The 16,134-nt window shown below is 46.4% G+C and overlaps 1 protein-coding gene across 22 annotated transcripts in view; it reads left to right on the top strand.

Moving 5' to 3' along the window:
* LOC119977548 (glycogenin-1-like) overlaps positions 1-16,134 on the top strand; it is a 164,299-nt gene that overhangs the window by 18,174 nt on the left and 129,991 nt on the right. For 5 of the 22 annotated variants that reach the window (XR_005463216.1, XM_038818605.1, XM_038818604.1 and 2 more), the window contains exon 1: positions 5,705-6,015. The exons of 1 other annotated variant lie outside the window; for it this stretch is intronic. Coding sequence is in view for 17 of the 21 variants with exons in the window: in XM_038818605.1 (XP_038674533.1) it covers positions 5,982-6,015 (34 nt within the window). In the remaining 4 variants the exon portion in view is untranslated. Of the gene's footprint in view, positions 1-5,702; positions 6,016-16,134 lie in introns of those variants that run through there. 16 more of the 22 variants (XR_005463214.1, XR_005463215.1, XM_038818610.1 and 13 more) reach the window with 9 other exon arrangements.

Genomic DNA, 16,134 nt, shown 5'->3' with positions numbered 1-16,134 from the left:
TTGGCCTATCAAATCTGCATCGGCCCTTGGAGAGAGCACCCTACCCAAGCCCACACCACCACCTCATACCTGTTGCCCAGTAACCCAACCTAATATTAATGATTTAGATAAGGGAACAAAATGTAAAATCTCCACATTTGCAGATGGCACCAAGTTGGGTGGGAGGGTGAGCTGTGAGGAGGATGCAGAGATGATTTGACAAGTTGAGCGAGTGGACAAATGAATGGCAGATGCAGTATAATTTGGAGAAATGCAAGTTTATCCACTTTGGTAGCAAAAACGAGAAGGCAGATTGAATGGCCATAAATTAGGAGAGGGAAATGTGTAATGAGCCCTAGGTGTCCTCATACACCAGTTGCTGAAGGTAAGCATGCAGGTCCAGCAGGCGGTAAAGAAGGCAAATGGTATGTTGGCCTTGATAGTGAGAGGATTCGAGTACAGGAGCAGAGATGTCTTGCTACAATTATACAAGGCCTTGGTGAGGCCACACCTGGAATATTGTGTGCAGTTTTGGGCTCCTTATCTGAGGAAGGATGTTCTTGCTTTAGAGGGAGTACAACGAAAGATGGCGGGACTGTATGAGGAGAGATTGAGTCAGTTAGGATTGTATTCACTGGAGTTCAGAAGAATGAAGGGGCATCTCATAGAAACCTATAAAGTTCTAACAGGACTAACAGGATAGATCCAAGAAGGATATTCCTTAAGGTGGGTGTGTCCAGAACCAGGGATCACAGTCTGAGGATACGGGATAGACCATTTAGGACAGAGGTGAGGAGAAATTTCTTCATCCAGGGAGTGGTTGGCCTGTGGAATTCATTACCACAGGAAGTAGTTGAGGCAAAAACATTAAATGTTCTCAAGAAGCTGTTAAATATAGCACTTAGGGCAAAGGAGATGAAGGATATGGAGGGAAAGCGGGATTAAGCTATTGAGTTGATAATAATAATAAATAATAATCTTTATTGTCACAAGTAGGCTTACATTAACACTGCAATGAAGTTACCGTGAAAAGCCCCGAGTCACCACATTCTGGTGCCTGTTCAGGTACACGGAGGGAGAATTCAGAATGTCCAAATTACCTAACAGCACATCTTTTGGGACTTGTGGGAGGAAACTGGAGCGCCTGGAGGAAACTCACGCCGACACAGGGAGAACGTGCAAATTCCGCAGACAGTGGCCCCAGCCAGAATCGAACCTGGGACCCTGGCGCTGTGAAGCAAAATGCTAACCACTGTGCTACCGTGCCGCCTCACTTTGGATGATCAACCATGATTATGATGAAAGGCGTAGCAGGCTCAAAGAGCCGAATGGCCTCCTCATGTTCCTACTTTCTATGTTTCTATGATGTATGTGTAGCCTAACCTCCTTGCTGTAATATTCTTTGCTTCAGCTAATAAATGAAAGATTTCCATATGCTTTCATAAACCACCTTAACAACTTATTCTGCTGCCTTCAGGGACCTGTGGACATTCACTCCAAGGTCTCTCATTTCCTCTACACCTCTCAGCATCCTCCTATGTATTGTGTGATCCTTTGGTTTGTTTGACCTCCGCAAATGCATCACCTCACACTGCTCTGGGTTGGATTCCATTTCCTGCCCACCAGTCCATTGATATCTTCCTGCAGTCTACAGTAGCCCTCCTCACTATCAAACATGTGGCTAGTTTTGGTGTCATCTGCAAACTTTTTGATCATTTCCCTTACGTTTACATCCAAATCATTCATGTAAAGTACAAAAAGCAGGGGACCGAATACTCACCCCTACTGAACCCCACTGGAAACAGCCTTCCACCCACATAGACACTCGTGAACAATTACCTTTTGCCGTTGGGCGAATTTTGTTTCCAGCTTCTACATTCCCCTGGATCGCATGGGCTCTTTTTTCTAACCAGTCTGCCATGTGGGACTTTGTTAAAAGCCTGTCTAAAATCCATATAGACCACATCATGGGCGTGATTCTCCGAAACGGAGACAAAGTCCCGACGCCGGAGTGAAAACCGGAGTGTTTTACTCCGGCGTCGGAACCCGCTCCCAGCCTCCTATTCTCCCGCCCTCAGGGGGCTAGGAGCGGCGTCGCGTATTTTACGTGTGCTGGGCCTTGGCACCGCGTAAATGATGCGGCTGGTGTCACGTAAATGAAGTCAACTGCGCATGCGCGATTGCCGTCCTCCCCGAGGCCACCCCGCAAGAAGATGGCGGATGGATCTTGCGGGGCGGCGGAGGAAAGGAGGTCCTCCTTTAGAGAGGTCGGCCCGCCAATTGGTGGGCCCTGATCGTGGGCTAGACCCCATCGGTAGACACCCCCGTGAAGGAACCCCCTCACCCACCCACAGGCTGCCCCCCCCCTCCCCCCCAGCGTTCCCTCACAGTTCCCGCCGGCAGCGACCAGGTGTGGACGGCGTCGGCGGGAACCTGTCGGGTCGGAGCGGCCGCTCGGCCCATACGGGCCGGAGAATAGCGGAGGTACCGGAGAATCGCCGTTTTGAGTGTCTTGGGCGATTCTCCAGCTGATGTGGCGCATAACTCGATGGGGCCGTTCTCGCCGGTTGGGAGAATGGTGGGATGGCGTCGGACCGGCGTCGCGTAATAAAATGGCGCGACCGGCGATTCTCCCAACCGGCGCGGCCTCGGAGAATTGCGCCCCATATCCTCAGGATGCACTGAACCGCTTTACGGAACTGTAGTCACTGTTCTAACGCAGTGGCAGTCAACTTGCATTTAGTAAGTTCCCACAAACAACAATGTAATAATGACCTGTTATTACCTGTTTTTTGTGATTTTGTATTGGGTGAGGGGAGGTGAATTATCTTTGATATTTGGAATTCTCTTCCCAGTGAGCAGTGAGCAGTGGAGACTGAGTCACTGAATATATTCAAGACTGATTTATAGATTTTTGATTAACAAGGGAGTCAGGGGTTATAGGGAGAGGAAGAAAGTCAGGGTAAGACTATAATCAGATCAGTTGTGATCTTATCAAATAGCAGACAGAGCAGGTCTGAGGGGCCGAATGGCCTACTCCTGCTCCCATTTCTTATGTATCAATTTCTTTGGTATACTGAGATCCTACCCATTCAGGTGAAAATGCAGACAGGACCTCTGTTTAATGTCTCATCCAACAGATGGAACTTCCAACAGTGCAGCACTCTCTCAATACTGCACTGTAGTGTCAGTCTTTAGCCTGGGGCTCAAACGCTTGGCCTTCTGACTCAGATGCAATAATCCCACCAACTGAACCATGACTGGTAATTGACCTTCTTTATGGTGCACAGAGTATGGCCAAAAGCTTAACTCAAGATCGAAACGGTTTAGCCTGAATTATTTGAGGCTAGTTGTAATTGAACCCAGGAATGGGTGCATTTCTGTGTGTAATTAATACCAGGCGGTTATAATGCTATTAATGCAGATTAATATTGGGCATGGTATAAAATGCACAGTTCACCCAAACTTGCCAGTTCCCTGCCCAGTGGGCTGTGTTGAAATGAGCCCCTTTGCAACAGGAATGCAGTAGGTGGTGGCGTAGTGATATTGTCACTCAACTAGTAACCCAGAGACCCAGAGTAATGCTCTGGGGTCACAGGTTCAAATCCCGCCACTGCAGATGGCAAAATTTGAATTCAATAAAAGTCTGGTGATGCGCATGAAACCATTATCGATTGTTGTACAAACTCATCTGGTTCATTAATGTCCTTTAGGGAAGGAAATCTGCCATCCTTACCTGGTCTGGCCTATATGTGGCTCCAGACCCACAGCGATGTGGTTGACTATTAACTGCCCCTCAAGGGTCATTACGGATGGGCAATAAATGCTGGCACAGCCCACATCCCATGAATGAAAAAAAAAGGCTGTGTATTTGAATGTTCACATTCTCTACCTTTTCTCTCAATGTGGCTTCATGCATGATGCCTTGTGCAGATGCAATGTCAATGTATCCAACATGCCATCACTGGTTTAAACATTAACCCCAAAAATTCCCTGGCACTTTGCTAACTTGGTCGCCATTTTGCTACTGTATCCTTCTCACCTCACTTATTTCCCCATCACCCATTGAAGTCCAGTCTCTTCCAGTACTGATGACGGTGATAATGTTTGATTCATTTAGCGCATGAACCTGAGATTGGTTCATAGAGCTTTACAGCACAGAAAGAGGCCCTTCGGCCCAACGTGTCTGTGCTAGCCATCAAGCACCTATCTACTCTAATCCCATTTCCCAGCACTGTAGCCTTATATGCTATGCCGTTTTAAATGCTCATCTAAATTCCTCTTAAATGTTGTGAGAATTCCGGGTTCTACGACTTTTTCAGGCAGCGACTTCCAGATTCCCACCATCCTCTGGGTGAAAATGTTTTTCCTCAAATCCCCTCTAAATCTCCTGCCCCTTAACTTGCCCCCTGGTTATTGACTCCTCCACTAAGGGGAAAAGTTTCTTCATAGCTACACTATCTATGCCGTCAATCAGGTTCTCTCCCACCTCCCCCTCTGCCTTCCCTGCTCTCAGGAAAACAATCCCAGCCTAACCAGCCTCTCATCACAGCTGAAAGGCTCCAGCCCAGGCACCACACTGGTGAATCTCCTCTCCACCCTCTCGAGTGAAATCACATCCTCCCTATGTCTTATAGAACAAAGTCTTACATCACCAGGTTAAAATCCAACAGGCTTATTTGGGGTCACGTGCTTTCGGAGCACAGCTCTTTCATCGGGTGAAATCATCATCATCACTCACCCGATGAAGGAGCTACGCTCCGAAAGCTCGTGATTCCAGTAAGTCTTTTACACAGAGGTTGGTAAATGTATGGAAGGCGCTACCTGGGGAGGTGGTGGGAGCAGATACGCTCGCAGTGGACAAATACATGAATAGGATGGGAATGGAAGGATACGGACTCCTTAAGTGCAGATGGTTAGTTTAGGCAGGTACCATGGCTGGTGCAGGCTTGGAGGCATGAAGGGCTGTTCCTGTGCTGCATTGTTCTTTGTCCAAATAAACCTGTTGGACTTTAACCTGGTGTCACAAGACCTCTCTTACTGTGCCCACCCCATTCCAACGCCGGCATCTCCACATCATGTCTCACAGAATGCAATTCTTCAGTATCTATCCTGTCATGTTAATGGGATATTTTGATTTATTTTGTGCCAGTGTTTGTAATTGGTGCTGTCAGGATTGGCACTTTGGTTTGGTTTTGGCAGCTTGAGTAGAGAGAGAGAGAGAGGCTTCCCAGCCAGAAAATGGCACAGAGATAGTTCTGAGCAAACAGCAAATGCCCCTTTAACACCCTGGCGAAGTGAAATATGAGCTGCCAACTCCACTACCCCTCTTGGAAGTCCTGTGCGTGACGGCGGACCAACTGTTGCAGCAGTCACAAGATTGAAGCCTCTGAAGGCAGGGCAGGGTGCCCTCCAGGGCTGGCCACACACTGACCAGTTTAAAGCACTGGCTGTGACATTGCACAATGTCAAATTCAGGGAGGGAGGAGGGGGGAGGGGGTGGAAAGACGCATTGTGTCAGCGAGGGTGGAGGGTGCTCAGCTCGCTTCCCCCATCCAGCAAAATAAAATTTTAGGAAAAAAAAATAAGAGTGGTTTAGTTCCAGCAATCGGGAGAGATTGGGTGCGTGTGCTTTCAAATATTTAAATTTGTTAAAGAGTATTCGCTGGAGTTCAGCCCGCCCCGAGAGGTTGATTGGATGTTGCAGTGTGAAGTGGTTGTGTGTGTGTGTGTGAGAGAGAGAGAGAGAGACTGACTGACTGGGAGCAGAGAGCTGGGATGTGGAGCTGCCTCTCTCTTCACCTCTCTCTCCATACAGCTCCCAGCACCTTGTCTGCAACCCCTGGAGACACAACACCCCAAAGTGGGCTGGGAGAGGGGGAAGGAGATTACCAACACTGAACCTTTCCAGTTCCAAACCAGCCTCGCCTTCTACTCCGGATCAAGCAAAGCCCAGGAGACAGACACATAGTATACTGTAAATAGATCCATTCCTCACCCTAATGGAAGTTTCACCTCCAGAACATATGATGTCAGGTGAGTTTATATATATATTTTGCATTGAAGACCTGTTTCCAGTCTGTTGTGAGCAGTCCTGTGGTCAGGGTTGACTAATCTCCCCACTCCAGTTGCCCCCTTCTCACCCAGTACTTCCACAAGCCAGCTTGTGCACCCCAGAGTGTCTGCTTGCACCCTGCAGTTTGCTTCCCCAGGTGAGCAACAGGTGCCCGAGGGAGGGTCGAGGCTTTGGGATTGAGGGGTGCAGGTACCAGGCTGGAGAGTAAACCGCCCCAGTCCTTTTAATACACCCTACAATTGACCTGAGGTATAGAAAGTCATTCACGTGCGCTTGTTGCGTGCTTTAAACTCTTCAATTTTCTTCGATTGGACTGAGAATTTTGTGCAGTGTTGTGAGTGGTTGAATGTCCCTCGATCATCAATTTTAGTAAAGGCTTTAAACGTTGCTTATCTTCTGGGGAAAGTTTTTTTTTTTGGCTTGACCTGGAGTCTCCAGGAATTGAAGGTCATTCTCCAGGACAGGGCTGTGTGCAACCCTGGAGAAAAATCATTGGGACATTCAAAACACAATCCTATTTTTTTCTTTTGAAGGATTGTGGATTTAACAGAAAAACACTTATTTTTTTAAAAACCAGATATAAAAATAGTGAAAATGGAAAAGGCATGAGTGTTTGGCTGATATTCCAGCGGCACCCATTGGGCAATAAGTCTTTTTGCTTTCCAATTGGAGCAGGAATGGAGTTTGTCATGTTATTAGACTTCAGGAGGACAGGAGTCACTGAGGACACCTTGGGGCCCTTCATTCCCGACTCTCAACCAAGAGGCAGTGTGTGCCTTTGACTGAATGAAATGAAAATGAAAATCGCTTATTGTCACAACTAGTCTTCAATGAAGTTACTGTGAAAAGTCCCTAGTCGCCACATTCCGGCGCCTGTCCGGGGAGGCTGGTACGGGAATCGAACCGTGCTGCTGGCCTACTTGGTCTGCTTTAAAAGCCAGCGATTTAGCCAAGTGAGCTAAACCAGCCCCTAAAATCGCTTATTGTCACGAGTAGGCTTCAATGAAGTTACTGTGAAAAGCCCCTAGTCGCCACATTCCGGCGCCTGTCCGGGGAGGCTGGTACGGGAATCGAACCGTGCTGTTGGCCTGCTTAGTCTGCTTTAAAAGCCAGCGATTTAGCTGAGTGAGCTAAACCAGCCCCCTCTGGCGCACATGGGTTGATGCTGGGTGATCAGTCTGGCTTTATTCTTGTTGCTATTTTGACCAGTTAAACCTGTGTGGCTTGGTACGCCATTGTGGAGAATAGTTAAAGTATCAACCATATTGCTCGTGGATCTAGAATCGTGTATGGACCAGACAGGGCACGGACGATGTATTTCCCATCTCAAAGGACAAAAGTGAAGCAAATAGGTTTTGTATGTGAAAAGGCTTCGGAAATCGGAAGCACAAAGGGACTTGGGAGTCCTCATTCAGAATTCTCTCAACGTGCAGGCTCAGTTGGTAGTTCGGAAGACCAGTGCAATGTTAGCATTCATTTCGAGAGGGCTAGAATACAAGTGCAGGGATGTACTACTGAGGCTGTATAAATTTTGGTCAGACTCCATTTGGATTATTGTGAGCAGTTTTGGGCCACGTATCTAAGGAAGGATGTGCTGGCCTTGGAGAGGGTCTGGAAGAAGTTCAAAAGAATGATCCTGGGAATTAAGGGCTTGTCATATGAGAAGCGCCTGAGGACTCTGGGTCTGTACTCGTTGGAGTTTAGAAGGATGAGGGGGGGATCTCATTGATACTTACAGAATACTGAGCGGTCTAGATACAGTGGTCATGGAGAGAGTGTTTCCACTTGTAGGAAAAACTAGAACCAGAGGACACAATCTCAGACTGAAGGGATGGTCCTTTTAAAACTGAGATGAGGAGGAATTTCTTCAGCCAGAGGGTGGTGAATCTATGAAACTCTTTGCCGCAGGAGGCTGTGGAGGCCAAATCTCTGAGTGTCTTTAAGACAGAGATAGATAGGTTCTTGATTAATAAGGCGTTATGGGGAGAAGGAAGGAGACTGGGGAAGAGAAACATTTCCCCGATGATCGAATGGTGGAGTAGACTCGATGGGCTGAAAGGCCTAATTCTGCTCTTGTATCTCATGGTCTTATGGCCCTGTGGTATGACAATAATTAATACACTTTTCATCTCTAGTTGATTTAATTGATTGAATTTCAATTTCCCAGCTGTCATAGTGCCATATGTTTCTGGATTATTGATACTGTAACATAACCACAAAGTTACTGTGCCCTTTTCAATACAGGAAAACGTCTTGAGGCTTTTGATGGGACCGTTATCAAACAGTTTGATACCAAGTCACATAACCATATTAGGACAGGTAACCCAGAAGCTTACTCACAGACGTAGGTTGTATGCAATGCCTTAAAGTGGAGAACTTTAGAGAGGTAATTCAAGAGCTTCGGATCTAGGCAGCTGCAGAATATGTCGGCAACAGTGGAGTGATGGAAATCAGGATGAGGGCAGTAGGGTAGGTGCAGTAACAGAGATGGGGAAAGGCGCGATCACAGAGACATTTTAAAACTAGAATGGAAACCTTGCACTCAATCTCGGGTCACCATTCACCATACCCTCTCCCAACTTTCACCTTGGCTCCACTTGCCTTACCATTCCGTATGGTTTTGTACTTGAGTTCACAGAAGGGGCAGCAACTGTTCAGTTTGTGTATGGATTAAATAATCCTTTTCCCTCAAATGAGGCAACTCCATGCAATAGAACAATAACAATAATCTTTATCAGTGTCACAAGCAGGCTTACATTACCACTGCAATGAAGTTACTGTGAAAATAATCCATGCCATTGTGGAAATTATTTGGCAAATCCGTGAGATAAAGAGGCAGATGATTTTCCATTTCGTCTGCTTTAAAAACAGAATGGAATTCACCTCAGTGAAGGTTTGTCCTCTTGAATTAATCTTTTAAAATTGTGTTATTACACTAACTTTTAAAAATTCTTTTCGCCAAACTGTCAGCTTCTGAATTAAGTTTCCTTTCCCCTCCCCGCCCATTTTTCTGAGCTTATTTTGGAGCAGGAGTGGCCATTCAGCCCCTTGAGCCTGTTCTGTATTTTGATAAGATCATGGCTGATCTGATTGTGGTCTCAACACCATTTTTCTGCCTGCTGCCTATAGCTTTGTACTCCATTGTTCATCACAATGAGCCTTAAAATTAAATGACCTGGCCTCTGGGGAAGAGATTTCCACAGACTAATGACCTTCTAAAGAGGGGAAAAAAAATTCCTCACCCCCGTCTAAAATGGTAGAGCCCTTATATTCAAACAGTGTCACTAGTTCTCTCTCTCTCAAAAGGGAACATGTCCTCCCGTCATAAGTCCCTTCAGGATCTTGCATGTTTCAATAAGATCACTTCTCACTCTTCTAAACTCCAATGGATCCACGCCCAACCTTTCCTCATAAGATAATCCTTCACCCCAGGAATCAGTCAAGTAAATCTCTCTGAACTGCTTCTAATGAAGTTATATCCTCTCTCAAGTAAGGAGACCTATGACCACTCTGGATGTGGTCTTACCGGTGACACCCTGTACAATTGAAGTAAAATACCCTTACTTTTATTTTCCATTCCTTACAATAAACATTCCATTTGCCTTCCTCATCACTTGCTTTACCTGCATACTCATTTTTCTTGATTCATGTACAATGACACCCAGATCCTTCAACACCTCGCATTTCTGAATCATCTCCCTATTTAAATAATTTGCCTGTCAAAATGGACAAGTTCACATTTTTCCACATGACATTCCATCTGCTAAGCTTTTGTCCGCTCACTTAACCTTTTCCTTTGTAAGTAAAGCCACCACAGTCCCAGATGACCCATAGACTGCTTTCTCCTGAGGGGGAGAGCTGACTGGTGGAGATTTAACCTGAGGGTCACCACACCTCAGGCGAGGGACAAGGTTGAGAAGGCGGGGCCTTCATGAATAACCTCAGCCGGTCACGGGAATTGAACCTGCGCTATTGGCCTCGCAAACCAGCTGTTTAGCCAACTGAGCTAAACCTACCTACCTTTGCGTCATCAGCAAATTTTGCAACCGCACCTTGAGTTGCTTCATCCAACTCATTGATTATAGATTGTAGATAGTTGCGGCCCCAGCCTGGTGCACTCCATTAGTTACATCTTGTCAACCCAAAAAGGCCCATTTATCCTGACTCTCTCTCCTCTACTATTGGCAATACAGTACTCCCTACACCAACATCAATCCCTATACCTTGTGCTCTTGCTTTATGTGGGAACCTTTGTCGTGGCATGGAGGGTGGGATTCTCTGGCCCCCAGCCCCGTGTTTCTTGACCGCTCACTGGTGGTGGAAATCTATCCAAACCTCCCCACGCGGCCTCGAAACCTGCTTTCTGGGGTGCGCTGCCAGCGGGAAAAGTGAATGTCGACGACCGGAGAATTTCAGCTGAAGTAACTGGATTTGCCTGAAGTATGTAAGTAATTAAAGGGATGGAAATTTGTTTTGGACTTTGATACATGATGGGTGATATTGGATTGGTTGCCTATTATATACAGCATCTGATGTTCAGATCCATTGTAATCAATGAAATTGAATATTGAGTGCTGGGTATAATGGGGCCATTCTGATGCCACGCAATTTGCACCACAACATGTAACAAATTTTGATTCTCTGAGCACAGAGAGAGTAGTAGGTCATTCACAACCCCACCAGTCTGCTCCGCTATTCAATAAGATCATGGCTGACCTGAGCTTGTCCTCACCTCCACTTGTCTGCTTGTCCCCATAACTCGTGACTCCTCGGTCTTTCAAGAATCTGTCTGCCTTTGCTTTGAATATATGCAATGACTCCGCTTTGCTGCCTGCCTGGGATAGAGCATTCAAGCGATTTGTGGTCCTTTTGGGAGAATAAATTCCTTCACATCACCATGGATACTGGGCAATCTCGTATTCTGAAACGTTCCCCCTCCGGTCCCAAAAGAGGAAGCATCCTCCCAGCATCTACTGCGTCCAGAAATTTGATAACACTCACTTTGTTTCAGACTAGCAAAGTCCATCTGGATCTATTTTCTTTAATATCTTTATAAATGGTCTGGATCTAGGAGCCACATGCATAGTAGTTACATTTACAAATGTTGCTTAGCTATTGAAGGTGCTGGACCCCAATCTGAACAATATAAGCTCCAGGATGGTTTGGATATACTTGAGAATTGAATAAACAGGTGAAATTCAATGTTGGCAAACACAAGAGGACTTCACCTGGGGATAGAATCATTCACCAAGGCAATGTTCCTTAAGTGGAGAAATTGAAGCTATCTCGATAATGCATGCTTTTGGCAGCAAGTAAAATATATCAGACGTTTGGATGTATTAAAAGATCAATATTGAGCTGGAAAAGTAAGGTAATAGCGCCACTTCATAAATCATTAGCGCAATTGCACTTAGAACTGTGTATTGTTCTAGTCCCCATTGTACAAATTGAATATTGCATCTACTGACAGGATATAGAAAAGCAGTATGATTGAGTTGGATGGTGGGTTTGCATTATGAGGAGCAATTATATTAAAGGCATATCCTCCTCACTGGGGAAAAACGGTCGAGAGGTGGTGTGATTTTGTTTTTGCTTTAGGATATGAAAGAGACTAGATAATGTAGGCCATGACAAGTTACTTCCTCTTGTCCAGAACTGTGGAGCCAGTGGACTTGACCTGCGCGAGAAAATTCAAAAACAAATCTGCGGAATCCATTCAATGAACAGGGAGCAATAAGAACAGATGCCCCAGGGAGGTGGTGGGTGCAATAAGCATCAAGTTAATCAAACCAAAATGCAATCTTTCAGAAAATAGCAATTTGTGATTAAGTACTGCAGCAATGTGAAAAGCAGTATAGTTCTAAATGGGGTTCAAGAACAGTGGGACATGGGAATGAATATGCACTAATCATTGAAATTGGTAGGGCAGGTTGAGAATCTGAGATTTATAGTTGGGGACATAGAATATAAAAGCAAGGAAGTTTTATGATAAGCCTATATAAAGCACTGGCTCATTCTTAACTGAATATTGTGTCCAGTTCCTCACTTTGGGAAGGATGTGAATGCATTAAAAGGAGTGCAGAAAAGATTCTCGAAAATAGTTCCAGAGGTATCCAATCAAGGATAGTAGTGGAAAGTTGTGTGTGGAATCAGAGGTACTGTGTGTGGTACTGCGCTGTAATGTTCCATGTTCTAGGTGCAGAACTTTACTCGTGGAGTAGCTGGGACATTTCTCCTTGGTTGAGAGGAGTTTGGGAAGAGACGTTCAAAAGCATGAGGGGTCAGAGTAGATTTGCGGGGGGTGGAGATCTGGAATGCACTGCCTGAGCGAAGTGGAGGGAGGTCAATCATGGTTTTCAAAGGAGGATCATGATCTGAAGAGGAAACATCTGCAGGGTTATGGGGAAAGGCAAGGATGTGGGACTAGCAGAATTGCTCTTGCAGTTAGCCAGTACAGACAGGATGGGCTGAATGGCTCATTTGTGATGTGTTGTGAGGGTAAAATGCTTTCTTTTAAAAAATATATATTTTTTATTCTCCTCCTTTTCCACATCGTCTCCCAAATTTACACCCAACAATAACCAATGACCAATAACAAATATAATGCCAATAGCCATATCGATAACAACGATCCTATCCTCCCACAAACCCCAGACATTGGCCCACATGTTAACATAAACAAATGACAAAAAGGAATCAGGAATCTCACACAGTCCCTCTCCCCCCTAATGTTCGATGCGATTCAATTCTCGAAAGTGAATAATGAATAAAGGCCATGAATTGTAGAACCCTTCCATCCTTCCCGTCAGTTCAAATTTGACCTTTTCAAGCATCAGGAATTCCAGCAGGTCCCCCCGCCACGCCTGGGTACAGGGTGGAGAGGTTGATCTCCACCCTAACAGGATCCACCATCGGGCGGTCAATGAGGCGAAGGCTGCAACATCTGCCTCCGCACCCGTTTCCAAGCCCGGCTGGTCCAACACCCCGAATATGGCTTCCCGAGGGCCCGGGTCCAGTTTCACATGCACCACTTTAGAGATTACCCTAGAACCAGCTTCTTCCCCGCTTTTACCAGACTCCTAAATGACCCTCTTATGGACTGACCTCATTAACACTACACTCTGTATTCTTCATCCAATGCCGGTGCTTATGTAGTTACATTGTATACCTTGTGTTGCCCTATTATGTATTTTCTTTTATTCCCTTTTCTTCCCATGTACTTGATGATCTGTTCAGCTGCTCACAGAAAAATACTTTTCACTGTACCTTGGTACACGTGACAATAAACAAATCCAATCCAATCCAAACCTGCTTCCAGTAATCTTCCAGCTTTGGACAGGACCAAAACATATGAACGTTGTTTGCGGAGACCCCCTGCAATGCTCACACACATCATCTGCCCCCTCAAAGAGATGGCTCATCTTCGCCCTTGTAAGGTGCACTCTATACACCACCTTCAGCTATCAGCCTCAACCTCGCACACGAGGTGGAGGCGTTCACCCTCAGGAGCACCTCACACTAGAACCCCTCTTCCATACCCTCTTCCAACTCTTCCTCCCAATTTGCCTTGATCCCTTCTAGCGGCGCCTTCATCTCCTCCAAAATAGCCCCTTAAACTGCCAATACTACCCCTTCTCCAGTCCCCCTGTCGCCAGCATCTCCTCCAGCAATGTGGAAGCCGACTCTACTGGGAAGCTCTGTATCTCCTTTCTGGGAAAGTCTCAAACCTGCATGTATCTATTTCCCCCTGCTCAAGCCCGTACTTCGCTCCCAGCTCCTTCAATCTCGCAAAACAACCCCCAAGAAATATATCATTTAGTGTCCTAATTCCTTTCTCCTCCCATCTCCAAAGATTTCCATCCCACTTCCCTGGCTCAAATCTATGGTTCCCCAAATCGGCATTTCCCTTGACCCTGCTCCCAACCTGAAGTGCTGTCGAAACTGCCGCCAAATTCTCAACAAAGCTATCACTACCGGACTCCCTGAGTCTCCCCGGGGCTGTCGGGAACGGCGCTGTCGCTAGCGCCTTCAGTCCCGACCCCCTACCCAAACTCTCATCCATTCTGATCCACTACTTGTCAACCCCTCTGACCCAGCTCCGCACCTTCTCCACATTCGCCGCACTGTAATAATACATCAGGTTCGGAAGGCCCAAACCCCCCCCCCCGGGCCTGCCTTCCTTTCTGTCGTAGCACCTTTCTAATTCTGGCCACCTTCCCTCCCCTTATGAACGAGGTAATCATCCCTTCAATCTCCAGATCAAGTGGGTTAGTTGGTGCAGTGGAGAGGTTAATCCAGATCATTCTGGCAAATGAACTGGGGCTCCACCTGGGTGTGCGGTGCTCCCACATCTGCCTATCCAACTATAACCTGACTGGTCTCGCCTGATTTCAATGCTTTGTCGATACAGATTATCGCCTGCAAAATGCCTGTCTGCATTGGATTGTCTGTCTGGTGCCACCTGGGCTGCGGGAGTCAACAGGCCTGACTGGGATGGCACTGGAGGACGGTGGGGGATGGCCGGGAGCAGGATCCAAACCTTGGGTGGGGGGGGGGGGGGGGGGGGGAAACTGAGATTCAGGGCCTGACTGTTGTTTCAGTTCACTCTTAACTCTCCACACCCTGGCAAAATGGGGAATTCCAGGTGGAGGGGAGGGTGGAGTAGGAGGAGGGGATCAGTGAGTAAGTGAGATTGAGGGACGGCATGAGTGAGGGAATGGGATGGGAGCTTGGGAGGGCACGCAAGTCTGTGTAAAAATAATAAAAACACGTGTAAAGGTTGTCTGTATTTGTGACTCTTGAAGGTCTGTTAATCATTGTATAGAGCTCCAAAGTTGAGAAAGCTTGGCCAGCCCTAGTATATAAATACTACAATGTAGAAGGAGTTGACCCCTTCCGCTTTTATTTCTCAATGTTTGCTGTGACTTTTAAATTTGTATTACGACTGGATGAGGAGGACTGAGCTGGTTCCCCTTCTATTCAGCCCCCTCGCTCGGTCGTGACAAAGATTTAAAATTTTTAGTTCTCTATTAACGCTTTTTCCAATCAAAATATATTTATGTCTTTAGCAAAGAGACAATCAAACCAGATTTTCTTGAATGAAAGAAAGAGTAAGTTTGGCAGTTATAAACCCAAGGAAATGTGACCATGCACGCCCACACATTGATGCACAATGCAGAAGTAAGAAAGTTAGATTCCAACAAAAAGTTAATTAAAGATACAATTAAGACCTTTGCTCATCTTTGACACTTGAGGGCAGCACAGTGGCCTAGTGGTTAGCACAGCAGCCTCACGGCACTGAGGTCCCAGATTCGATCCCGGCTCTGGGTCACTGTCCGTGTGGAGTTTGCACATTCTCTCCGTGTCTGCGTGGGTTTCATAGAACATCGAACAGTACAGCACAGAACAGGCCCTTCGGCCCTCAATGTTGTGCCGAACAATGCTCACCCTACTCATCCACCCTATACCCGTAACCCAACAATCCCCCCCTTAACCTTACTTTTATTAGGACACTACGGGCAATTTAGCATGGCCAATCCACCTAACCCGCACATCTTTGGACTGTGGGAGGAAACCGGAGCACCCGGAGGAAACCCACGCACACAGGGGGAGGACGTGCAGACTCCACACAGACAGTGACCCAGCCGGGAATCGAACCTGGGACCCTGGAGCTGTGAAGCATTTATGCTAACCACCATGCTACCCTGCTAAGCCCCCACAACCCAAAAATGTGCAGAGTAGGTAGATTGGCCACTCTAAATTGCCTCCTTAATTGGAAAAAATAATTGGATTTAAAAAATGTTAACATTTTTTAAAAAAAGATTAAAAAAAAAAAATCTTTGACACTTGGATTATTGGATATTGCAGCCGTTTTTAAGTTACTCAGTTCACTGTGTAATTATGGAGTTGACTTGGTTCAGGTCCATATTTGTTGAAGACTCTTCTAGCTTCAGAGAGCGAGAGAGACACATGGGGCGAAATTCTCCGACCCCACGCAGGGTCGGAGAATTGGCGGGAAGCGGCGTTATTTCCGCTCCCGCAGGTTTTCGAATTCTCCCGCCGGTAAAAAACCGGCGTTG

This window comes from Scyliorhinus canicula, chromosome 14 (assembly GCF_902713615.1).
Source record: "Scyliorhinus canicula chromosome 14, sScyCan1.1, whole genome shotgun sequence".
NCBI classification, from domain to species: domain Eukaryota; kingdom Metazoa; phylum Chordata; class Chondrichthyes; order Carcharhiniformes; family Scyliorhinidae; genus Scyliorhinus; species Scyliorhinus canicula.
This window is presented reverse-complemented; position numbering and strand designations above follow the sequence as displayed.